Here is a 27529-nt window from a genome sequence, read left to right as displayed (position 1 = left end):
GACAAAAAATATGTTTTAACTTATTTTTGTTTTACATTTTTACCCAACTTTAACAGCTAAATGTGCCACATGCATATGTTCATGTCAAAAGAAGTCCTATTTTGCAGACATCCATATAAAATGTAGGCAATGGCTTATAAAGAACGAATAAATCTTACAAAGATTTTTTTCCCATATCCACTTAGGTTTCTCAGCTTGCACTCTAGCATTTGTGTGATCCAGGTAACGTGAGCTTTGCATAAAAAATGGTTATCATTCGCATGGCTACTTTTACTTTTATACTTTAAAATGATAGTTCACCCAAATATGAAAATTATGTCATTATTTACTCACTCTAATGTTGTTACAAACCTGTATAAATGTTGCTGTTCAGATGAACACTCAGGAAAATATTTTAAGAAATGTTTGTAACCAAACTGTTCATTGACCCCATTTACTTCCATAGTATTCTTTTTTTCCTACTATGGAAGTGAAGGGGGTCCACGAACGGTTTGGTTACAAACGTTTCTCAAAATATCTTCCTTTGTGTTCGTCAGAACAAATACATTTATACAGGTTTGTAACAACATGAGGGGGAGTAAATGATGACAGGATTGTCATTTTTGGGTGAACTATCCCTTTAAGTAAATTTCCAAGCCTGTACTTTGGCACTTACTGTAAGGTAATTGCATTGTGACCGAATCTTTCAAACATGGTAAAGAGCGTCACATTTCCGGCTGACGTCAGAGGTATTCAGACCAATCACAACGTACAGATTAGCTGGCCAATCAGGGACACAGCGCTTTTCAAATCGATAAGTTTTGTATATGAATCAGTGCGTTACAAAAAGAGAGGGAAATCTGGAGCTACAAAAATGTACGGTATGTGGAAATAATGTTTTTTAGCCATAAACCATGCAAACACATTGTATTATACCAAATACACAAAATAACAATGTTTTTTAGCAATGAAATAGGTGCACTTTAATTCCAAGCACAAGGTCTTGATTACTGCAAAACTTGCTTCGTACCTTTATTTCTGAGAGTGTATTGAAATGAATGTGTCACTTACTTTATACAAAAAAAAATTATTATAACTTCATAATTATCATTCTTGCTGATAACTTTGGCATTTTGCTGCTGTGAACACAAGCATTGAAACAAGTGTGATGAGATCTCGCTCACAGTCTAAATAAAGATTCAAATTAGAGCATTTGTGACCAGTCACGGAAAGTAGGGACACAAGTCGGATCTGAGCATTTTGAGTTATTCACAGATTCTGAAAGTGCAGTTTCTAAGCTTTCCAACGATGTGTAACACATGGAAATCTGATAAGATTAGGAGAAGTTGTGGCCATTTGAATATAGGAACTCAGAAATACTCAAACCGAGAAAATCGAGACGAAAGGGACTCTTCTTTTCAGCTGGGGGAGACAATAGGGCTCATTTACATCTCATTTAGCTAAGCCATGCCCCCTGTAAAACCCTTTTTGAGATGTTCTAGCATCATATGTAGTATTTTATGACCAAATGACAACCCGCAAAAATAAACATGACTCTTTTACCTTTGTGGGGATCACAAGTCGAATCCAGTCTGTTTCAGATTATCCAATGCCCATATTTGTCCACAAATGCGTATAATCCGTGAAATATAGATTGTTTACATCAGATTTCGCATGAATGTCTGGTAATACAATATAATATATAATCTGAAGACTATTTAAATCGTAACATGTAAGGGTATATGAGCTTACACTCCGTTAAACACATGAACCCGCCTTCAAAGTTTGTATTTAAAATAGGGAAGTAGCATGGGCGTAGATTTAGGGTGGGACGCTAGGGACATGTCCCTAGCAATATTCAGGGAAGACTGAATTGTCCCTAGCAATAATTTCGACCAAACAATTCATCTGTATTTATATATAACCACTAATGTCCTTCTTATTCTTGTGTTTTCTATTTTTTACTTATTATATTTTTTTCAGGAAATCATTTAAATGAGACTAGAAATCTTTTGCAATCCCGTTCTGTAAAAATGACGCTCTATGTGGTACACAAACGGTTAACAGCTTTCGTTCTCTGCAATGCCCGCCTCCGTAACTCACATCGCTAATATGATTGGCTTTGCATTTCTTTAGTCCCGCCTCTCTGATCACATTGCTAATATGATTGGATTAGCATTTCTTGAGTCCCACCTCTCTAAATCACATCACTTTATGGGCTTGTCTTTACTCGCTACGTGTGATAGGATGGTTTCACTTTGTACAACGCGCCAAAGTTCACTCAACAAGACGCGCGTGATTATTCGGGCTACAGGTAAGTGAGGAAGAAAGTATTATTATACCCACTGTAACTGTTTCATGCACAAAATACGGAACAAGTTGTGTCACATAATGATTCAAGGACAGTGTTTTCACCAATACACGACAATCCCATGTTAACCTGAGGAGTTGCAAACTTTTGTCAACCTTTTATAAATGGGGTATCAAGGTTATTTAGGGGGTCCCCTAATCCATGAAAGAAAATAACCCCAACATGGTAAAAACATGAATTCATGTCATGATTGCTGAATACTTTACATTACTGCACTGTGGTCATTACTTGCACAGATGTAGACATAATGTAAGGTTGCATTTTAAACTTAAAATTATTTTTTTCACACTGATTAACTGTCTGTTAATGAAAAGAAGATTTAATGTGAACTACAGAAACGTTAATAAACGTTGTTCAGGAAACAGCATGATATAGGGAATGTGGAGTTGACGTCACGCCGTGTGGCATTATGAGTACGCCGCCATATTTGCAGGATCGCGCCCTATCCCGCTGTATTAGATTCAATGTGTTGGAGGCTGTGTTTCGGTTTTCTATCGAGATTTAAATAAAATTAGTTATGGTTGGTCAGTACTGCTCGATGAAGAACTGCCATAGCAGGTCACACGATCGTTCTGGGAGGAAACTGAACAACGGAATACGTTTTTTCAGCTTTCCTACCTGTAAAAAGCAACAAGGGAAGCAGATGGAGGAGTTGACGAAAAGACGCCGGATCGCATGGGTTGCCGCAATCAGAAGAAAACATTTTACTTTCCAAAACATCCCTGTATCAGCGAGAGTGTGTTCGCTGCATTTTCAGTCAGGTGAGTTCTCTGGTCTCTAACTTTGATATAAATAAGTTACAATATTTTCAGTTTGCTCTCATTGTCTTAAACGTCGGTGTGTGTTGATTTCCAGAGCAAAGCATAATTTGTAGCTATCAACTGATAATGTTTCATTTGCAACAACAATCACTATCTAAGAAATTGATTGTGTGTGTGTGTGTGTGTGTGTGTGTGTGTGTGTGTGTGTGTGTGTGTACCATTTCAAAAGATGTAAACAACACTGGTCCAGAAACACTTCCCGTTTCAGTTTGTGACTGTTTTTTTATTTCACACATATATCATTATCTTTAAGATGTTTGTTTAACTTTTTTACTCAGTTCTAGATGTTCTGTTGGTTGTATTTTATCCCAAAAGTTTATCTAGTGTTAAAAAACTGAAACAGGAAGTGCTTCTGGATCAGTGTTGTTTACATCTTTTGAAATGGTCTATATATTTATGTATGTATGTATGTATGTATGTATGTATGTATGTATGTGTGTTAAAAGTATTTCAAGATGTCCATAATTGTCTATAACCTACAAAATTGTTGTATTTACAGGACAACCAGCATTTGAAATGCAGGACACTCATCCTGACTGGGCACCATCTTTGCTTCTGGGCCACAATGAAATTAAAGTGATGAACAAAGAGAGGTTTGCACGTCAGTTAAAAAGACACCTCAAACATCAGGTAATTGGCGAGAAGCCAGGAGAGGAAGGGGAGGAGACAGAACAAGAAGAAAGCATGGAGGTGGTGGCACAAGGAGGCGCAGAGGAAGATGTGGAGGCGGTGGCACAAGACACAGAGAAAGATGTGGAGGCGGTGGCACAAGACACAGAGGAAAATGTGGAGGCGGTGGCACAAGACACAGAGGAAGATGTGGAGGCGGTGGCACAAGACACAGAGGAAGATGTGGAGGAGGTGGCACAAGATGCTGAGGACACAGCACACAATCCTGATAACCAGAGTGCAGAGAAATGTGTGCACTGCAAATCTACACGCACTGTACTTAACCGTCTGCTCGAGGAAAACAGGCATCTGAAGCAAGAACTCAACAAGCGCAAAATGACAGAGCAATTTTTGAAAAATGATCATGGCAAGGTAAAATATTACACTGGACTTCCAACATATGCTGTTTTTCAGGTTTTGCTTTGCCATATAATGCCATTTCTGCCTCAGGGAAGAAGAAAGTTGACACCTTTTCAAATGATCCTTCTCACATTGATGCGTCTGAGATTGGATCTGCCTATCCAGCACATCAGCCATCTATTTGGTGTGCACCGAGTAACTGTTAGTGCTGCATTTCATGAAACATTAAATGTACTCTACTCACGGTTGTCTCCACTGGTGCATTGGCCAGACAGAGAGAGTTTGCGCATCAGTATGCCACGGCAGTTTGCGGAGACATTTGGAAATCGTGTTGCTGTAATTGTGGACTGCTTTGAAATTTTTATAGAAAGACCATCCAATCTTCAGGCAAGAGCACAAACATTTTCAAATTACAAACACAGGCATACACTGAAATACCTCATCGGCATTACTCCACAAGGAGTAATTTCTTTCATCTCCAAAGGGTGGGGTGGCCGGACAAGTGACAAACGAATAACAGAGGACAGTGCTTTTCTAAACAAACTACTTCCAGGTGACATGGTACTAGCAGATCGAGGTTTTGACATAAAGGAGAGTGTGGGACTGATGTGTGCTGAAGTGAAAATACCAGCGTTCACAAAGGGTCGTCATCAATTGGATGCAAAAGATGTGGAGGAAACAAGATCCATTGCACATCTCAGAATACATGTGGAAAGAGTTATTGGTCAACTTCGAAATAAATACAAAATTTTGTTTTCTAAAATTCCCATAAATATGGTTCTACCATGTGAGGGTGAGACTGTGGTTTTCTTGGACAAAGTAGTAACAGTCTGCTGTGCTCTTACAAACATGTGTCCAAGTGTTGTGAAGTGATTGTTAAATAAACTGGTTTGTAAAAAAGTTTGTTAAACGTTGTTCAAAGCAAGAGGTGTTGTGTATTGTTTATTCCTTGATGACTTGTAGGAGCAGATGATAAAGCCAGGCCACATTGCACTAATCAAATTTATTTGTTTTCAATTAACAATTTGCTTTGATATTCTGTACATCTTTTGACATTCTTTTTTAAAATGTTTGTGACTCAAGTTTTTATATAACTGCTTAATAAATACATGAAGTGACTTATCTGTTTCTTTACTGAATGTATCCACAGAGAGCCTTTAAAGGGATAGTTCACTTTAAAATGAAAATTCTGTCATCATTTACTCACCCTCAAATTGTTTTAAACCTGTATAAGTTTCTTTCTTCTGCTGAACACAAAAGAAGATATTCATACAGGTTTAAAACAACTTGAGGGTGAGTAAATGATGACAGAATTTTCATTTTAAAGTGAACTATCCCTTTAAGTGCACATAAACTGGGATGGGCAAAGATACATCAATATATATACATCAATCTATTTTTAAATAAACTACCAAATACCCTAATTTTTACATGTCAACATTAACTGATGACAAAAGGCACAGTGGTATTTAACAAGTTACCCCATCTTGTGACATTACAAAGTAATGTACCACAAATAAATCTTGCAGAACCTATGAAACTTAACATATGCTGAAAATATGAATACTCTGGTCAAATGGCATGTACAAATCAACATTATGTACAATGGTAATGAACGTAGCCTAGGCTACTAAAACAAACACCAAAACTTAACAGCAACTACTCAGAATTGTAACAATTTAAACTAAAAAGCAATGGAAAGCTGACAACCTGCAGACTTCTGACCTTATATCTGGATCAGTTTTCACAAATATCACACAACCTTTACAATACTTTTTAAGAAATATACCAGAAAATAAAATACAAAAGCCCCTGAAAATCATCAGAATAAATAAAGGCACAAGTAAATATTAAATGTTTAGATGCCTTTAGTCAGATACTTTTAACTGGGCAAGAATGTAATAATAACTTAAATCACAGCTCCTGTCAGTCTTAATTGTACATTTACTTGGAACAAGAGGGACAAAACCAGACTTCGTCTGCTACAGGGCCATCCTCAAGTCCAACACATTCGAGATGAAACCACTGGACCCTACAGTTTTCGTTGTCACATGCAACCATGTCACCTTTTTCCTCAGGTCCGTGGCACAGACACCAAAGTTTTTTCTGTTTCTTTGAACAGTGCTTTCTATCTCTGTAACTGCCCTTCCTTGTATTGTTTTTTTGTTTCACTGTTAGAGGCAAAGTTTTGTTGCTCACTGATGGTTGGGAGGCTTGAGTGAAGTGTTTGCCAATTAGCTCTGGTAGGGATACCGCCACGAAAAATTGTTGCGCCTTCTGTATGCGTGCCATCCAAAACTCAGGGTTTGGTTCTATGCGCAGAACAACACAGTCTTTGAGTGTCCAAACCACAAAATCACAGTAATTACTGCCTGTCACAAATATTTGTGTTTGGACCTGTGTGTAATATGGGTGAATGCTTTTCAATTTTACCTCTCCATCAACAATTTCAAGGCAGAAGTTGCTGTCTTTGGCCAAACATGCCTCTTGAATGGAGTTGTTCCTGTACTTGGAAGGGCACTTAGCTTCAACACAACCTTTCCCACAGCAAATGCACCTCACTGTGCCATCTGGTGATGCTCCCACTTGAGGGAAATCTGGGTTTATAAAAAACCCACATGTTGCAACTTCATGGCCATTGTGTTTTATCTTGTTTTTTTCCACATATGTTCTCAGTGCCTGCTCTTCATGTGTAATGCCCCAATTGACATCAGCTGTGCTGCATTTGCTGTCCTTAGGATAACAAACCTTTTTTACAGTTGACAGAGCTGGTGCTTTGATATCAGTAGCATAAACAGCATGCATATTCGAGGCGGTGACCCTGCCTGCTCGAGCAGCAAACCACAATGAAGATTTCCGCTGTTTCCTTGTCCTCTTCTCAATCTCTACAGCCTGTGCCTCTGAAACGTGTGCATGTTTTTGTAGTGCCTGGCAGTGCTGTTCCAATACTGATAAATCACATCCAACAAGCCTGGGGTCATATAGGCAGTGAAGGGATTTCAATTGTGTGACAGGCTGCACAGGATCTTTGAACTCCTCACAGTAATCTGGCAGCACACTTAGTATAGCAGACTTGCCACCTGTTTTATGAAGATCTGTGTAAAACTGTTTTAGCTCTGAATGTGTAGGTGCTGGTGTAGGGATTATCTTGGTACAGGTCCTTAATCCATGCTTGTTGTCAGTCTCACCCTTCAACAAAGAGTTTAATGATTTCCGCATGGTGACAGCAGAGGTGTAATTAATCTTATGGCCTACCTCACCGTAAACTTTGTTCACATTACTTGGTAGGATCCAGTATGCAGACATGTCTGTGACAGTCCTCATTTCTCTGCACCGGACAGTTGCTTCCATTTTAAAGAGCAAGGCCCCAACATGGGTGCATGTCTCAGCAACACCAGCCATACACGTACAATGCGCGGAGGAAACTTCACCATTGGTGTTAATAATAACCCAAGCCTTCAGAGGAACTTCACTAAGGCACTGGGAGTGCATCACCTGTACATAAAGACAGAAATGTTAATCAATAACAGATAAATTAATTATCTGATTAATACAAATTAAATGTAATTAAATTGTGATTAATACAAGCAGATCCACCTAAATTATCTTGTTTTCATGCTAACACTGTCAAACTAACCTATAAATGTAAATTATGTATTTCAATGTAAAAAATAATGTAATGTAAATGATTGATTCTTAATTATGTATTTATTAATTCCTATTTAGCATAAACACGAGTTACAAAAATAAATCTGCCCACCACCAGCAAAAGTAAACTTTTTACACATTTAGACATAGAGTTTTTAGACATCTTACCTTTGCCAGTACGACTGTGCTATTGCAGTTGGGCGGCCTGTGAATGAGGAGGTCTTGTACCCAGCCGCTGCAAAACTGTTCATGAGCTTGGAGGGATTTATAGCACTTAAATTCCTGCAAAGTGTACGCACTCAATCCAAAAACCAGGTAATTGACGATGTCCAGATATGTGAGCGGAGGTAGTGCGTCTGGATCTGTAATCCAGTCTTGGGCTTCTAATACATACGGGTCTATATTGTTTATCTCGGAAAGTTTCTCCAAATAACGTGTTTTTGCGGTGGCATTTAATTTCTCCCGATAGGGCACCTTCTCGTTTTGTTTTTCCTTCTCCATTTCTTCCGTTTTTCTTCACTTTTACATTCTTTTTAGCCAAACATACCCACAATTAAACGGCATAGCAACGATCGGAGACAGAGTCCGTGCCTCTAAACATGGCGCCCACGTCCCATAATGCAACACTGCGATGACGTACATTGACAAGCCCTATACATACCAACTTTAACACTGGGATTTTTTGGCAAAATTAAATTAAGAATTAAATATTAATTGCATATTCTTCATTGTTATAAAGTAAATATGGTTATATCTTACAATGTGATTTTCTTTTTTTTTTTGACAAAGACTTAAACAGTTACTGTTTATTAGGCTCTAGGACATAACGAATTGTTTTATAAATTTGGGATGGCCGGGGGTGGCGAGTCAGATGTTACTGAGTAAAGTGCATATGAGTTGTCTGTTGTTTGTGTCAAGTAAACGGTGATAAACAGTTTTTGCAATGCAACCATTTTATTTATGTCCCCACCAATGCCAGAATCAAACCTACGCCCTTGGGAAGTAGTATAATAGATCATCCAAACAGCGCCGTCGAAAACGTGACATCCTTTAGAGAGGTTACCAATGGCTCGCTCGTTCCTCCATCAGCCAATGACTTCATGGAAAATATTGATAGACAAAACATGTAGCCAATTATATGAAGAATACAACGATATCTGTGTAACTTCTGTGTGTTTGGACTCATGCTGCGCTGCAAGAACTGACATACAGATGACGTCAAAGTACCGCGAGAGCGAGTCGAAATTAAACTACTCCGTAAGATTTCTTTGAAGAGCTCTCGCGGTACTTTGACGTCTTCCGACTGCGGCGCCGCATAAAGTCAGTGACGCGGCTGACGTACGATGCGGCTGACTGTTATTTGTTCCGCCCCAGCTTCTTTTATTTTTCTTTTGTTTTGTGCGCCCGAGCTTAACAGTCTGGGGAGACGCAGGCTATAAGTTTGAAAAAAAAAAAAAAACTTAGCAAACATATCTGAGGAACAGGGCAGCGCGTCACAACAGTCACGTGACTTCACGCTCGAGCCGGAAGAGAAGACAATGCTAAATAAAGTCGTAATTCTGCTATTTTTGGACCAAACTATATTTTCGATGCATCAACACAATCTTACTGACCCACTGATGTCACATGGACTACTTTGATGATGTTTTTATTAACTTTCTGAACATGGAAACCATACATAGCTTTTCAATGAAGGGGATAGAAAGCTCTCGGACTAAATCTAACGATAAAACATCTTAAACTGTGTTCCGAAGATGAACGGAGGTCTTCCGAGTTTAGAACGACATAGGGTGAGTCATTACTTACATTATTTTCATTTTTGGGCGAACTATCCTTATTTAGTAGTCACGCTGTTCCCTTTGGGGGCGGAGGCGAAAACACAAGCTTATACAGTATGTAAATATACACACAGACAATGACGCCCCCCGCTGCACGCTAGAATCTCCGGAAAAACAAGCCTATTTTAACCGCAAAATGTACGCGTTTAAATATACAAAAACTGCTATCTCAAACATGGAGAGGCTTCTTCGTGATCTCAACTAACAGATTCTGCAATAAAACGAAAATCACAAATTTCGAAAAAAAAACGTTGTTTCTCATTTTCTCGAAACTTGTGCTGCCGACTTGAGTCCCTGGTTTCCGTGACGGGTCACATTTCCATTCATATTGTCAGTGCTGAACAACACAAATAAACTGCGTGTAGCCAAATTGGGAAAACACAGACTGAGGAACTGGCAGACCGAGCTACTGAAACAGATGCTTCACTTCACACCAGACAGTGAGAAACTAAAAACATGTGAATCTTCTTTCCAAAAGTCTGCTTTGACATCTGCACAGACTGAGCACAGAAGCGCTTCATACTGCTCCCTAAACTAAACTGATCTTCAATGGTTTCCAAGAACTTAATGTTTATGCAAGAAACCAAGAAAACACATCTGCAACCCATTTAATGTACATACATTACTTTGGTAATGTCACTTATTTCTGAACAAGACAGGAATTTGAATAAGACTCAAAACAAAGCAAGTTTATTTTATCCATTGGTGAGTCAATTGTAAACATGGATGTTTCATATCAGAATGGAATCTTTAATACATAACAAACATTAAATGATGGCTTTAAAGGGACATTACACTTTTTTTGAAAATATGATCATATTCCAGCTCCCCTAGAGTTAAACATTTGATTTTTACCTTTTTGGAATCCATTTAGCCGATCTCTGGGACTGGCGCTACCACATTTAGCATAGCATAATCCACTGAATCTGATTAGACCATTAGCATCACGCTAAAACAATAACCAAAGAGTTTGAATGAGAGTATAGTTCCAAATCGTATCGGCCTAGACAATTGCAACTTTTAGTCTTAGTACACGATGTAACTATAGAAAAGTCAAGTTTTAAATAGGAAAAATATCCAAACTCTTTGGTTATTTTTTAGCGAGATGCTAATGGTCTAATCAGATTCAATGGATTGTGCTAAGCTATGCTAAAAGAGGTAACGTTTGATCAGCCATAAATGTTCACATTTTCTTTGGACCTGTTTTTAACTAACAAAAATCAAGCCATGCTAAGCTCAAATCATCAGTGATGTTTTATTCTGTACAGTTTGATAATTATGGGGCAGTTTCCCGGACAGGGTTCAGATTAAGCCAGGATTAGGTCTTAGTTATATTGGGACATTTAAGTAGTTTTTACAAACATACTTTTAAAAAAACAATACTGGTATGCATCTTGAGACAAAAAAAAAAGGATTAAGATATATCAGTCCAAGTTGTTTTTAGTTAAGACAGCTCAAACATACATTTAAGTCTTGGACCAGACCTAAGCCACAGCCCCAAAAGGTATTAAAAACATCATGGAGTGACTCGATATGATCTGAATAAAGTTGAAGGTTCACGATACGTGTAATTGATTTCTTAAAAAGTTATCGAATCCCTGCTAACATACAAAGCTTTTAAAGAATTAACCACCCTGTGAATAATAAAGGGGACGAGCCGGGTCTAGAGCACTTTTAATAGGACTCAGTGGAGCTATTTGACCTTGAGTGTTAACATGAATATTTCTCTGGGATTTTACATCACCTCTCTCTGTGTTAAGTGCTTTCCTGAGGCGGATAAAAACCGTTAAGAGGGAACTTCAGGATTGTATACAACTTCTCTGTTTCTACTCTCATGTTTATGTGGGTTATATTTCCCCAAACCCATCTAATTTCTTAACTGCGGTGGGAGTTAACGCTCTCAAAATAAACGAGCAGCACATTATTATTACACAACATATGCAAAAACATCTTTAACAGACACAAAAATGAATTTCACCACTTTTTAAAAGCATCAATGAATTGTTACATCAATACAAAATAACAGTTACAAACATACCCTGTACTAATGGTCACACAGAGTTGTAAACTAAATTTGAACTCTGTGTGGGAAAACTTGACTAACATTATAAATACATTTCAAAAATATGATCTCTTAAAGGGGTCATAGGATGTCACTTAATGTTTTCCTTTGTCTTTGGAGTGTTAAAAGCTGTTCGTGCTTATAGAAGACCCATAAAGTCGCAAAGATTAAAGGGGACATTTCACAAGATTTTTTCAAAATGTAAAATAAATCTTTGGCCTCCATAGACTACAATGCAAATGAGCAACGTCATATTGCTATAAAAAAAAATCAGTCAAGAGTTTTTCAGTAGCATCTTTGGAAATCTCTTGTTCCTTCACTCATCTTTATGCCAAATCAATGTTTCTGGAAGAATGCCTCCAAACTGAACATATGACAGCATCTACCCAGAGTTAAATGTCAACAGGCCAGTCAAAGCCCGTATCTCATCGTGCACTGCCGTGCAAGATGATGGATTTCAAGTTTGGCTTAGTCTGATGTTGTGCAAACACACACATACATACAAACACCGTCATATCATGATGTCAGCAATCAGAACACAAAGAAAACAAACAACTTTTTTCTTCATACACTCATCCTCCAGAATAAACAGGTTTGACCTTTCTAAACCTTTTCTGAACCCCTCCTATGACTGTCCTGTAATCCTTTAATGACCTCGCTGATTTCTCTGCAAGCTTTCAATTTCAAGTTGCAGGGCACACTTGAGGTCATGTGACCTCTAGGGACAGAGCTCAAGCTGTCAGCATGTGAACCAGCAGACCCACCCCAACACTTCTGTAAAGTTTGTGTAAAGCCCCGAGGGGAAGCACATGCGAGCAATCCTTGCAGGCCTGAGGCAACAAATGCATGGATGCCATGCGTGGCATAACTGCAGCGGGTGCGTGCTCTTAAGTTCTCAGATGCTGCTGTGTGTTGAGTATATAAACTCTTTTCCCCCTGGCAATGAACAGCTGAGCCAAATGTTTACCCAAAAACCTCATCGGGTGTTTAAGAAGGTTGTCATTCATCGGGTAAGGACCAACAAAACAAAACATAAGACTAAAAGGCTAAAAATACTACATTAAATTTACATTTATGCATTTGGCAGATGCATTTATCCAAAGTGTATTAGAAGTATACATTGGGAATTTAAACCCACAACCTTTGCACTGCTCACACAAAGCTCTGCCAAGAGAGCTACAGGAACACATACTTATGTCCCCTTGTCTCAAGAAGTTACCTAATCCGTGGTGCGATTACAACAGAGATGCTTTAAAAACTGATGCTATCCAAATTGTGCATTTGAAAATCCCATTTCCCCTCCATTCCTGCTAGATTTCTAACTAACCCGGTTGCTTCCGCACCCTCCAAACATATCATACACATCATGTGCCATGCATTGAGATATCTCTAAAGCAAACTGTTAACTTCAGTAAACTCTTGAATTGTTAGACTGCCCATTCCTGACCTCCATCCAACCTTAAAGCTGACATCAGCCAAGAGATGTGCAGAGAGCTGATCTCTTTTACATGTATACAGTTTACTCAGTAACACAGATAAGTATCTCAAGCTTTATGAATCATGGATGGAAATGGAGGCCTGACGTTTCCATTACGGTCTCTGGAAGAAGATGAGAGAAGCTTTTCCCCTCCATCATCATCATGACATCAGAATCCAATCAAATCTGTGAGGTTCTGTCAGATTTTAAACATTCTCTCTCACATACAGAAGTGCTAATGAACTGCATCGTGCCTTATCAAGCTGAACTGATGGAAATAAGATATTCTGAACTTACCAAAAATTAACTAAATCGAATGCAGCTTTCACTGTTACTAATATTATATTCAAAAAGCAACTTCATGACTTTTGAATAAATACATAAAAACAAAATTCATTCCTCAAAGGTGCATATTGGTACCTCAAGGTGCATATCGAGGTGCGTATTGGTACCTCGAAGCTGCATATGGGTACCTCAAAGCTGCCTATTGGTACCTCGAAGCTGCCTGTTGGTACCTCAAAGCTGCATATTGGTATGTCAAGGTGCATATTGGTACCTCAAAGGTGCATATTGGTACGTCAAGGTGCATATTGGTACCTCAAAGGTGCATATTGGTACCTCAAAGGTGCATATTGGTACCTCAAAGGTGCATATTGGTACTTTGAAAAAGCATATTGTTACTTCAAAGATACATTTTGTTACCTCAAAGGTGCATATTGATACCTCCAAGGTACATCGGTATCTAAGTGGTTTATAGGACATTTTTAAGGGGATCGTCCCTGTGACAGCTTTTGTACCTTTATTTCTCACAGTACAGGGAGCACACATGCACTTTAAGTCTCTTTGCATAAAATAAGAAATACAAACATAAAATTGTTTGTATTCACATCAAATAATATTTATGAATTGTGAATGAATATATTGCAGCTTTTAAAGCTGAACCTCTCCAGTCTTGAGCTATGTTTATATACAACAATGATGTAGTGTAAATCAGAAAAGTTTTTCATTTGCGTAAATGAAAAATTCCATGTAAGCACAACAAAACTGTCAAAAAAGCCGTGTTTACACAGACCCGTAAAGACAACTAAATCCATTGTATTACATGTGCCAGGCCAGTAGATGGCGATGCTACTTTGTAAAAAACGGCACACACCTGCGCACATACTTTTTCATCTACAGCGTGATAAATACAAACAGTCAAGACGGCAAAAGCATTGAGCAGTTTTGTTTAGATGTCCGATAAGCTAGCTTTATTACAACAAGTGACCCAGGACTATAAAGCACTAACATTTTGTAAACATGTTGAAGAAGCGTTAATAAACTCAGTATCTGGAGAAGAACAAACACAGTCCTGTAGGTCGCCATTATTGTTTTGATTATACATTTGACTCACACATAGTCTGAATTAATACATGTGCATGAATTCAAAGATTCGCATTTACATAGTTTACACAGAGACGAGGTATCGTTATCAAAAACTTGCACCTTGGACCCCAAAATACCATTGGTGTGTCAACAAAACCACATATAAACTTTCCGTTTAAAGTTGCAATATTGTAATGTAAACTTCCCCTTGGACTGATTCACCTGTCACATCATGTTCACATCTGCAGTGTTGAGCAGTGAATGAAGGTGAGAGCTGCAGGTGTAAGAATGCTGTTAAAAATAGAAGTTCACATCACTTCTGTTTCTATTTTCCACTATTAGCTTCTAAAGCACATTCTGAGGTTTAATAAAACAACAGACAGAGACATCCATCTACATGCATTCAAGAAAATTGACTTAAAGCAAGCAAGCAAGTGGAGTGGAAAACTGAATAAAAAACAAACATGATCTAATGTGCATCTTCATATCTACAGAGCAAAACACCACAAGAGAAGAAGAGAAAGTAATCCAAAGAAAAGCTGACGAGAGATTTGCCATCATGCAGACATCAGCTGGTTTTTGTTTTAGAGCCTCATGGGTCATTTTAGTACGGACACACGTGATTCGTCCGGGCAGATGTATGTTTGTTTTCTCCATAGCTGTAATTGGTTACAAACAAACGAGGACAGAACCCAGCGGGAGGATGAAATTAGTTCGAGGGTCCCGTGAGCTCGCGCTCATAAGGGGAAATTGAGGAGAATGGAGAACGGAGACCTTTGAGACCTCTTTTACTCCAGAAGTGTGACTAAACTGAAAACACAGCAATTATTCTCAGCGGGGCGCTGAAAACTGACACAGGATTAAAGGATCTCAGAAGACACTGCTGAGATGAAGCATACCAAACATTATATTACTTCACACAGCTTTCATGAGTGGACTTCCAACAAAAACATTTCATCAAGATACGAAAAAAGTCACTGATAAATAAAGCACAGTCTGGAGCAAAAAGCAAATGAATTGTTTTGGCTTTATTTATCTGCTCTAAGCATTCTGATGATGATGAAGATGATGCAACGTCTCAGAGGGTTTTAGTGCACTGATACTTTAAGTACACTATAGCGCACTGTGTTGTCTGCATACTAAACATTCTCAGAGATACTTAGACATTTCACAAGACTTTTTTAAGACGTCAAATAAATCTTTGGTGTCCCCAGAGTGCATTTAAGCTCAAAATTTATTATACCATGTTAAAATTGGCATTTTTTAGCAAATGAAATGCTATTGAGGAAATGAGCTGATAACTGCATTAAATAGCAGTGCCGTGGTTGGATAGTGCAGATTAAGGGGCGATATTATCCCCTTCTGACATCACAAGGGGAGCCAAATGTTAATGACCTATTTTTTCACATGCTTGCAGAGAATGGTTACTAGGTTGATCTTTTTCACATTTTCTGGGTTGATAAAAGGACTGGGGGGCCAATTATAGCACTTAAACATGGAAAAAGTCAGATTTTCATGATATGTCCCCTGTCCTCAAACCAGCACTTCTTTAACAAATCATCTTAAACAAAACATTACAAGTCAATTAATGTCAGACTTTAAAAAGAAAATGTATTTTAAATATGTGTAGTTTTGTTAAGTATTCTCAAATGAGATATACAATATTCACATTATATCAAAGTCTGGAGATTTTTTAATGTTGTCTGGCTCACTCTGCACAAATGAATGAAGATCAGACATCATGAATATTCACTGGTGTCTAACTGGTGAAAATGGGCCAGAGAGTTAATGACACCAGCAGATGTACAAACACTCGCCATGGGAAGCACACAAAATCAAACGCCCAATATTCTCATCGTTTTTTATTAATACACCAACCCAAAACTGCTTCAAAACATCTCTGATGCAAGTCTGATAATAACCTGTTTTACATGTTGTTGCTTTCCAGATAACAGACTAAAGTCAGCAGCAGCCGGAGTCGTTTGCTGTTATTGTACCAAGGGTGTAATTTTTGGTTGTAATCAATTTGGTACTTAATGGTCATAAACATTCTAGTGCAAATAACAAACCATTAGCATATAATATGTATCAGATGGCCTGTAAATGAACTATGCTTTGGGTGTGCTTTTGGGTCTAAAAGTGCTGTGGTGCAGTGGTGAAGCTCAGTGCTGGTAATATTAATGGACTGCTGGTTTGTGAGCCTTGCACTGTAAAAAAAAATCCGTAGAAATTACAATGTTATTGCAGCTGGGTTGCCGGTAATTTACCGTAGATTTACATTTATGTTATTTACTGGCAAGAGTTTGTTCAAAGTTAAATAAATTTTAAATATTAACAAGTCTTTATCTTTACAGAATAAAACTATACAATAACAGCCTCATGCAAAGCATTCTGGGAACCAGAAATCATCATCAACCTTTTACTGTTTTTTGCTTCAGATTTTGTTTCCCAGAGTGTTTTGCTTGATGCTGTTTTTTTAGTTTTACTCTGTAAAGACAAAGACTTGCAAATGTTAAATGTTCATTTAATTTTGAACAAAATGTTGCCAGTAAATAACATAAATTTAAATCTACGGTAAATTACCGGCAACCCAGCTGCAATTTCTACGGATTTTTTTTACAGTGTGGCTTTGAGTTATCAACAGTTTTACAGCAATGTCAGACATAAGCCTGCAGCATTGAAACAGTATGACATGCATCACTTACTGTACATTTAAAACATGTCAGAGGAAGAGACTGAAACCAGGCACCATTCGGCCCGTTTCACCCTCATCTTTGTATTGCACAAGTTGTTTCAGATAAAGGCGTCTGCCAAATGCCTAAATGTAAATGTAAAGTGTTCCTCTCATTAGTCTCTGAACTGTAGACAGGACATCCCTCAACCTAAAAGTGAAAAGGTGAGCTTGAGGCATTATATGTTAATGCACTCGCTTGAGTAAACATCTGTCTGCATTCATGCCCATGAGCAGACCACCTCACATCCTTACAACTGAATCACCTTGTTGTTGAGCTAATAAGTACCCATAATGCATCAGGCCACTGGCAGCGACTCTTTATAGGTTTATGAAGTCATAACAACCAAATAAACAACACAACCTGCTGTAACGGCTGGCACAAACCTATAATCCATTAGTAGTAGTCTTTAATAACCTCATCATTTACAAAAGTGATTATCTGATGTTTACCCACAATGCATCACAGAGCTCCATTTGTTTGAGACGACCAGAAGTTGCAGATCTCCAGAAAAGTCCATGCTTTAGTTGGCAACCTAAATCTTTTTCTCACAGTAAGAAATGTCATTTTAATCATCACTTTATGTAAATAAGAGGACACCCTCCTTATTCTCGCCCTTCTGAGATTTCTCCACTGTGACATTAAATGACAGATCCGGGCGCAATTTAACATCGGCTCAAGCTATGGATCTCGGCTAATGAGCGTTTAATCTGTGCTGGTGTGAGCGCTGGAGTCTCCCTACGGCCCTCAACTAAGCTTTCATTTATCACCAATTAAGAGAGCTTCCCGCCAGCAGTCCCCCGCGCCACACGCCTGTCTTTACATCATCAGCGTAAGACCGCCTGACAGCTGTCCGTCACCATCAACGACAAAGGGAGACGCAGAGGAAAACCAGCCCACCAGGCACAACATATTACAAACAACAGATGCAGAATCATACAGAGCGAACAGATGGGAGACAGGATGGAGGGCGGGGGGGGGGGGTCGTCAGATCGGATCGGACAGGGACATAGGACAATGTCACACACGTTAATTTAGACGCTCCGATGGGGCGCTGTCAATTACAGCATCAATAATTAAAATTGTTGTAGGTCCCATTAGCAGGCATGTATGTCTATGAATAGTTAATGATCTATGCAAGCACTTTCACCGCGGTAAGGCACATTCTCTGGGATACAGAAATAGCGCAGCGCGGGTCGCAACAAGGAGACCTGCGTGATGCCTGAGTGCTTTTTGGCAAGACCCAAATCGACATGCGGGTCGCTATACAAAACCTGTCCTCCTGAAAGCCACATCTGTGACACTCGAGCTTGATGCTTTTTTCAACCAAACCAATCACAGCAACACACATCAGGCACATAGACAGAGAGTACAAGAATCTGAAGACAAATACTGAGAACACAGGCAAGTCCTGAAAATTATATTACATCATAATACAACAAATTTACATTTATGCATGCAACTTGCCAATGCAACTTCAATTTGTATTTCACAGTTTTATATCACACAGTCTAAAAAGCAGCAGGAGAAAATGAGAGGCATCACATTTAAAGAGACGCTTTGAATTTCTCTGATGTTGAGCTGCATGTTTCATCCGAGCCAAACATCTTTGTCTGAGCAGGAACCCCGTCAGCAACAAAATCATGCAGCGATAGAGAGAAACACACAGAGAATCGAATTTCACTTACAGAGGGGTGAAACTAGCCGTTTTAAACACAAGGCAAGTGAGATTCGGTATGACAGCAAAAATTTGGATTCACAAAATCAAGAACAGTGAGACTCGTGCTGCCTTATAAAAGACAAGCATTTGAATTATGCACAAACTGTACTGTTTTTGTGTTTGTCAAGCACAACCGGACAGTAAATCCAGGGTCACCGGTGCATCGGGTCTGTGCCCATCTGTGCTGTATTGTTTTTGGATTAAAATATACAGTCTGAACAAAACATAAACAGATGGGAATAGAAAACGCATACTGTGGTAAAATCACACACATTTGGTTATTGTTGTCTTGTCTTCAATCTACCTCTTAATTTTATTGCCAGTATGTGGCAGAAACCTTCACATAGATTAAGACTTTATATCATTGTCTTTCTGAACATCTGTCACATGCATTCAGACACTAAAGACCACAACATCTAATCCCTCAAAATCCTGATAATAAAAATCGGAACCCCTTTGATCCCCATATTCATTCAGGTAAGGATGCACTTCACAAAGTTTTGCAAACTTCACAATTTACATTAAAAATGTGCTTTTCTATAAACAAAACAAATGTCACGTTCACTTCTGAAGTCCGGCACAGATTTTGCCTCTCAACTTCAATATAAAGAGATAAACGTTTATATACAATATTAGAAAAATGACATATAATCATTTATATAACTACATAATTTTAATTTGTTTTGGAAATGAAAATATTGTCTAAAAGTGGTCATTACATGTGTTTTTTTTATCATTTTATTATGTTCCCTTAGGAATACTCATGGCATTTCTAAAAAATTCAGCTGAAAAACATAAAATGTGTAGTAATTTATGACTATTTCCCACTCTGTTTTTTTTCCTGTTTTCCATGATTGACTTGTGTGCTTCCCCTTTAAGAGCATTTTAGGATGTCTCGATGTCCCGCCCACTTTTTTGATTGACGGGCTACATGCTGCGGCTAAAACTGCTGTTTCACTACAGAACCAGCTTCTCAAATGTCTGACATTGCATTTTTACTGTTATTACAATCAAATCATGACTGTATCTATTTACGTCAATAATCCAGCCATTTTGTTTAGTTTTTTTAGAGATACCTATATCGGACAATAATCGGTATCTGACGATAACAGCAATTTTTCACAATATCACCAGATAGTTTAAAAACAGCCGATAGTCATGGCCGATATATCCTTTCAATCAAAAGAGTTAATTAATTAATTAAAATAAAGGAATTAAATTGGAGCTCTGTGTATAGAAAATGTAGAGAAACATCACTAGTTTAATGTTCAATATTAATGGTCATTATATGAATAACATTCTGAAAATTTAATCTTCAGAATTAATTTAATGGAAATTAACTCTTTCCCCGCCATTGACAAGTTAAATCGTCAATTAAGAGAAATGCTTCCCTGCCAATGACGAGTTTTTCCGGCAATACGTATTTCTGCTATTATCCTCCAAGTGGCGCTCTTTCCCAACTTATAAAACCCGGAAGTATCTCCTTAGGGCAAACAGTAAGAACTCCGTGTATGTTTTAATCATCGATCTGAATCTGATCTCTATGAAAAGTCTTTCACAAAGGATTATCTCAGCTTTTTGATCAAAATTTTGTATTTTTGAAAAAACCTACCCATTTTTGAGAGGTGATAAAAACAGAACAAATAAAGATAGGATGAAACTTTTTTTTACATTTTGTTTGTTTGTTTGAAAGCAGAGGGTCTGTTATTTCATTTGATATATTAAATGTTTATATATTTAAAGAAGAACATTTTTTGGAAGGCCTTTTAACTTTTGTGAAAACATAAAAAAATTGCTGTCGCTGAAAATCAGATTTTTTTTTTAAACGCTGGTGGGGAAAAAGTTAACTCTTTCCCCGCCATTGACGAGATATCTCGTCAATCAAGAGAAAACGCTTCCCCGCCAATGACGAGATTTCCCGTCATTCCGCAATACCGCTATTATCCACTAGGTGGCTACTTTCCGCAACTTTTTAAACCCGGAAGTATTGCCCTATGGCAAGCGGCTGCATGTCCGTGTCTGTTTTAAAGATCGCTCTGAATGGGATCTCTATGAAAAGTCCGTCACAAAAATGGAATTATCTCTGCTTTTTGCTCAAAATGTGGTGTTTTTGCAGAAACCTACCCATATTCAAAAGCTGATTACAAAAGAACTACTGAAGGTAGGATGAAACGTTTTTTTTTTTTTTTGAAAGCAGAGGGCCTGTTCTTTCATTTGATATATTGTATGTTTATATATTTGAAGAAGAACATTTTCTGGAAGGCATTAAACTTTTGAGAAAATCATGAAAAACCCTGGCGGGCAACTTTTTTTTAAAAACGCTGGCGGTGAAAGAGTTAATATACACAGGAGCCACCAAACTATCGGCATCGGTAGATATCAGTCTGAATAATGGGCTATTATATCTGTGGAAAAATTTAATATTGGTGCATCTCTAGTTTTTTTTTCTTGAGAACGATGACATAAATAATTTCGCTATTGAAAAGGAGGTATCGATGAAGAATGTATTAATGACACCGAGACCTGTTATATGTCAGAAGATTAAGGGAAATTTGATTCCAAATGTCATGACCCCTAAATACATGTTTTAGGTTGTCTAGAACTGAAAACTGAGCAGAATATTCAGTTCTGCTAATGAAAATGCTGCAGGCGGTCAGAGGCGAAACACTGTGAAACTATTACTCTATTTTGTCAATTACTGCCCAGCAAACGATCTTAAAAACTTCCTAAATCTCTAAGAATCCCACCAGCTGCTGTTTCCACACGAGAATAAAAGCTATTCACGGCTCTATTTGCATTTGTTTACCTCTCAGAAGAGTTAAGCTCCTTCAAGTCTCCAATCAAAATGCAAATCCAAATTGATATGAAGCGTGACCGATCTGAATTCCACACATCGCTCTGGGGAAAGAGTGGAGAGAGGCCGTATCTGAACTTTTCCTCATTCCTAATGTATCAACTGTCCATCATGGGCAAACTGAAAGACCTTTAAAAAAGCTCACATCTCAAATGCTTTCAATTCATACTAAATGCATATTTTCTATTTGATGAACACTTAAGAAATGGCATCCATGTTGATATTTAATAATGTTGGTTAAAAAAATCACGGTTTTTATCGAGTCGTTAATATGTCTATGTGGTGTTGTTAAGCTTTAGGACAAGCCATGTGCAAATTCATAATTCAACAGCATTGCTGAGTATTTTCTCTATAAAATTGCAGTCATCTCATTACTATGTCACAAAAATGCAACCAATCACGTCAACTTTGTTAAACGTATGGATCAGGGTGTACGAACTACGAACCATAGAAATCTTCTGAAGAAAATCACTGTTGCTCGCCTGTAAAAAACTCAATGGCATTACGTTAGCTTGTTCTGCATGGTTACCTGCACCTGCTACTTCATGGCAAAATATAAAACTTAGGGTAAGGTTCACCAGCATGGCTAATAAAATGTAACACATTTAATGTCAGCACTTTGAAAAAGAAACTTCACACTTAACTGCATCTAGGTCAGATTATATTTACTGTTCTCAGTTACATTGCTCAATGAATCTTTCATAACACCGGGCTGAATCTCACTGTCCTGATTCTATCACTGTAAATATCATTTTATTTATCTACACGTTTTACTTTAATGTTTCGGCCTGTTTCTCTTTTAGTCTCTCGGCCGCAGAGAGCGGATCACAGCATTTATTTTTGATGAAACGCAGGTGACACGTCTGCGTCTGCAACCATCACATTCCTGTCTGCTGCATGATAACTGCACAGTTTAAGCTAAAAAACAGAGGTCAAAGTGTCATTGATCTTTATATATAGCTGTCCATTTATAATTCAGGAGCAGGGGTACGTCAAAATCTCTCGTTGGGATGAGGAATCACGTGAGAGGTTGCGTGTCTAGCCTGCCTTCAAATAAATAACTGTGTTGCAGATGTGCAGAAGTCTATGTGATCTAAATATTAAAAGTAAACCTAACAGCTGTAACAATCTGTTACGCTACACATGCATAAAGTATAATCATACAGATGTTTAACTGCACGTTAATCCCCAGATATCTTATACATGATACAGCCTGGATTTTCGGTTCTGGTACTGAGTTGTTCACACACTAACACATCTGGACAGAGTTATATTCTGAAAGTTGGACCGATAACTCTTTTCACGCCATCCCTTCACTTTATCTTGCTGTATTATATGATATGTTAGCCGCCGTGAGGGTTTGGTTTCTTGCACATCAGTGACTCAGGGCAGCTGCTTAAAGTTTCAATGCTCGAGGACGTGTGTGTATACCGCGGTATGTAAACATCTCAACCAGTAGAGACAGAAGCAGAAAAACACGCTTAGCTGACATGGTTACCGGATTATAACACTGAAGATCAGAATGAGACAAAATTGACCTCATTTGCATTCATAATACGTCATTTATTAAGAAAATGTTCTCAACGTCAAATCTTTAGAGATGTTTGGATCAAACTTAAAGGGGCCATGGCATAAAATCTGACTTTTTCCATGTTTATGTGCTATAAATGGGTTCCCAGTGCTTCTATCAACCTAGAAAATGTGAAAAAGATCAACCCAGTAACTTAGTTTTGGTAAACCATTCTCTCCAAGCATGTGAAAAATAAGGTAATTGAAATTTGTCTCTCCTTATGATGTCATAAGGAGATCTTATTATAATAATACCGCCCCTTAATCTCCACTATCCAACCACGGCACAGCCATTTAGTGCAAAGAGAAAATAATTCACAGCACAATTGAGTTTCAATTGCAACAAACCACAATTATGGTGATCAGTGTTTGCATTTCATCAGCTCATTTGCATTTTAAAGGACACACCCAAAACGGTACATTTTTGCTCGCCCCTAAAAAGTGTCAATTTTAACATGTTATAATAAATTATCTATATGACATTTGGAGCTAAAACTTCACATGTGTACTCTGGGCACCACAAGGATTTATTTTACATCTTATAAAGGTCTTGTAACATGGCCCCTTTAACATTGCAAGTATGAAAAAGAGAAAGATCATGCAAACAAAACCATTTAAATGTTCATCTAAATTCTCCAACTTAAACACGGCAGGTCTAAAGATCTATTTTGTGATTAAAAGTGACAATGTAAGACTGACATGTGCAGAAAACAAGTAACACTGTAGACATGGCGTCATATCTACACATCTGCTTGTGGTTAATTGAAATCACACAGCACAACGGAGGTTAATGATCCAGCAGACGGCAGGCGGCTCTGGGTATTCAATTAACTCTCTAAACCATCCTGGCCTGAAGAACTGATTTACATCTGCACACAGGCCGCTACAGAAAGCTGTATTCATGAAACACGTTAAAAAAAGTGCTTTACAGAATGAATGTGCAATTATGTACATATGCAATATTTTCAGCTATTACAATCAAATCAAATACTGCACCTTAAAAGGTTCAACATAACAGACATTTGTTCACAAGATATGAGTAAACTGATGATGTCACTGACCTGATGGTTTAAAATACAGTATTTGGTATAAGAGGGATGATTTGCATAAAAATTCAATTTAAACAAGCTTTTCATTTAAGGGACAAAACGTCTTTAAACCACATTTTTTTTTATCCTTTGTTTGATTCCTTCAGTCTGCGTTCTGTGCTTTGTTCAGTGTATTCAACATTCATTTAGATCAGCAGGATTACAGCCATTTAAACGTCTGTCGTGGTCATGTGATCAGGGATGCTGACAGTGATGTATTATTTGTATGATATCATGAGATGAACCCCAACAATCCCCTTCAATCCTTACAGACTGGAAGATGAAAACCAACCACAATAGACACATGAGGCATGTTTGAAATAAGACAGAAGATAAAGATTAAAGGAATAGTTTACCCAAAAATGAATCATTTACTCTTCCTCAAGTTGCTCTAAACCTGTATTAGTTTCTTTAAAAGATATTTTGATAAAATGATGATATAAACACACAGCTGCCGGTATCCATTCACTTCTATAGTATTTGTTTTTTTTATACTTTGGACATCAATGGGTAACTTACACATTTAATTATAAGCCCTTAACACCTTTACTTGGTTTATAACAAAAGCAGTGCTTTGTAACAAACGTTGCAATGAAAAACAGAGATCCAACGCAATGCCAAAAATATCTGTCTGACACATTTGTAGTATACAGACCAAAAAAGTACACATATGAACACCCCTAAATGCACGAATGCCCCAATAGTGAGCTTATTGTGCAGGACTGTGTTATAATCAGACCTGTTTAAAGACAGCTCCTTTAGTATCAGACTTACTCCAGTATTGATCAAAGTCTCTGTGCATTACCAGAAGAGTCGCACACATGAGATGTGTATGTGTGTGTGTGTGTGTGTGTGTGTGTGTTTGAGAGGCTGATGAAAAGAAAAGGCCATGCAGGAAAGATGCTGTGAACAAGAGCGTCTGATTGGCTGTTAGAAGGCTCTCCATCAGCTGGCACAAGAGCACTTGAGATCACAGTCGAAAAGGCTCTCGACAGCCAAATACGCACGAAAAACAACAGCTTTACTTTCAATGAAGACAAGAATGACATTTAATTTAATAACTAAAATGTGAACTTAAAAGTTTAGGTGTGCAAATCTTTTCTTGAATTTATGATGTGATTTTTATGCACCTCAGAAAAGAAGTCTTTAAATCCATGAAAGGCACGTCTCTAACAGAAAGCAGATTTACAGACTGTTTGGAGAGCCACATGCACAGAAATTACGCTGGCTGCTCAGGTTTTAACACGGCCACTAAATCCCCGTCTGCTGTAAACCTTCATCAGATGCTAACTGAATCCACTGGGTGTTAAAACACACTGATCGATTCTCTTCAGCTCTAGGCGTGACAGTAATTGGTTTCTCGCCGCAAAATGACAAACGTGGCGACCCGATGCATCTCATCTCATCTGATTTGACATTAAAAAGACGTAACGTTTATAATTCATCATGCACTTCATTCAAAGAGTACATAAAGTCTTAAAACAACGTCTGATGTTTGTAAATATATAATTGATCTAAGACCAAAAGTGTCGAAAGCTATGCAGTGAGTTATGACTGGGTTCAGCAAGGTTACAAGTTGGCAACATGGTGAATTCAGGATAGATTTTGTTGCCATTATAAAATGAAGCAACATAAAGACATGACAAAAATCTTAATGCATTACATTTAACAGTTTTCTGAGAAATGTTTGCACCTTACTTCACATATATGCCATATTAAATATCATATTAAAGACTAAATGTGATCAATACATTGATGTAGTATTAAAAGTTATCAGCTAGAAGTGAGCTAGAAACTGTTTCTAATACAGTACTGTACATCACCAACCCCAGTTATAAAGATATCCAAAGGATCTCTTGCTTTATGCATAAACCATCTGTTACTATTAAATATTTGGGACAACCATGAAATTGAAGCTCTGTTAAACAGTTGTTTCCCCTCAGAATAGCAAAAGCTAGAAGTACACATGAAGAGTTTGGTTCCACAATACGAAAAACGGTTTTTTATGAGTTACCGCCAAAAACAGTATTGTATCAGGTCAGTATTAAAAAGTAAATTCTTCACTTTAGGCAAATTACAAAATCCGCCATGTTATCCCGTCATCTTTTCTACTTTTTTCCCCAAACTGCGATAAATGCCAGTCCTCCTTCTCTGCAGAATGCAATAAATCCAGTTAACCAATCACAGCGCACCATTACACGCATTGTAAACAACAATGATGGCGCTTTCAATACACACAGATTCCTAGTTTTCCTCATCTTCTTTGTACTCCGTGATCAACCAACAAACAAAAACAAATAATACTTTGGATGGCATTGATAAACTGTGCTGATTTTCTGTGGCGGGGATGCAACGTAAGCCATCAAAATCAAATAATTTACGTTAGAGGCACTTGGATGAAGGAAAATGCTGCATGTTGCTTGTTCTCACACAACAGCATCAAGCTTCTGTCATACTAACACATTGACCCCAGGGGATCTTATGAAAAACTTCCCATTATTTTACTCAAAGCCAACGAAAATCGACCAGGACCAAAACATTTTACAGCGACAACATCCAAAGGATGACAGCAATGACAGTGTTCTTAATATGACAAAGTAAGTGTTTTGATTAATGCCATTAATGTTTATTTTTTAATCAGTGTATACCACTAGTCAACTAAATGAATATAACATGGCAAAGATGAATGCACATTTATATATTGAGTCAATAGATTTATAGCATTTGGAAAAAAAAAACGTTTGCGGAAAATCAGTTTTGATAATAAATCTTTGAAAATCACATTATGCAGGGTTTCCCGCAGCACTTTGCAGTTCAGGCGGCCCGCCTAAGCTGGGAAACCCTACCGCCTTAACTAGGTCATTCAAAAAATAACGTTTTGGAACCAAACTCTTCATAAACTGTACATGTTGTGCATATCCAACTGTCTCTTATACTGCAATGCATATCAGCATCTCTTATCAGCAACATTAGAGG

At 37.9% G+C, this 27529-nt stretch overlaps 2 protein-coding genes across 3 annotated transcripts in view; one reads left to right on the top strand and one right to left on the bottom strand.

Moving 5' to 3' along the window:
* Positions 1–27529, bottom strand: part of sash1b (SAM and SH3 domain containing 1b) — an 87071-nt gene that overhangs the window by 42471 nt on the left and 17071 nt on the right. The window lies entirely within an intron of this gene.
* On the top strand, positions 2868–5073 carry LOC141280962 (uncharacterized). The gene is made up of 2 exons (XM_073812464.1): positions 2868–3111; positions 3671–5073. The coding sequence occupies exons 1-2, from the start codon at positions 2868–2870 to the stop codon at positions 5071–5073; spliced, it is 1647 nt and encodes a 548-aa protein (XP_073668565.1).

The sequence above is a fragment of the Paramisgurnus dabryanus genome, chromosome 17, assembly GCF_030506205.2.
Source record: "Paramisgurnus dabryanus chromosome 17, PD_genome_1.1, whole genome shotgun sequence".
NCBI classification, from domain to species: Eukaryota; Metazoa; Chordata; class Actinopteri; order Cypriniformes; family Cobitidae; genus Paramisgurnus; species Paramisgurnus dabryanus.
The sequence above is the reverse complement of the archived record's forward strand: the minus strand, read 5'-3'. Positions and strand labels throughout refer to the sequence as shown.

Bases quoted from the DNA above. Each gene is read 5' to 3' on its own strand.
- LOC141280962 (XM_073812464.1), top strand. From the start codon at position 2,868: ATGGTTGGTCAGTACTGCTCGATGAAGAACTGCCATAGCAGGTCACAC. The intron at 3,112-3,670 runs GTGAGTTCTCTG...TTGTATTTACAG, and splicing joins TTCGCTGCATTTTCAGTCAG to GACAACCAGCATTTGAAATG.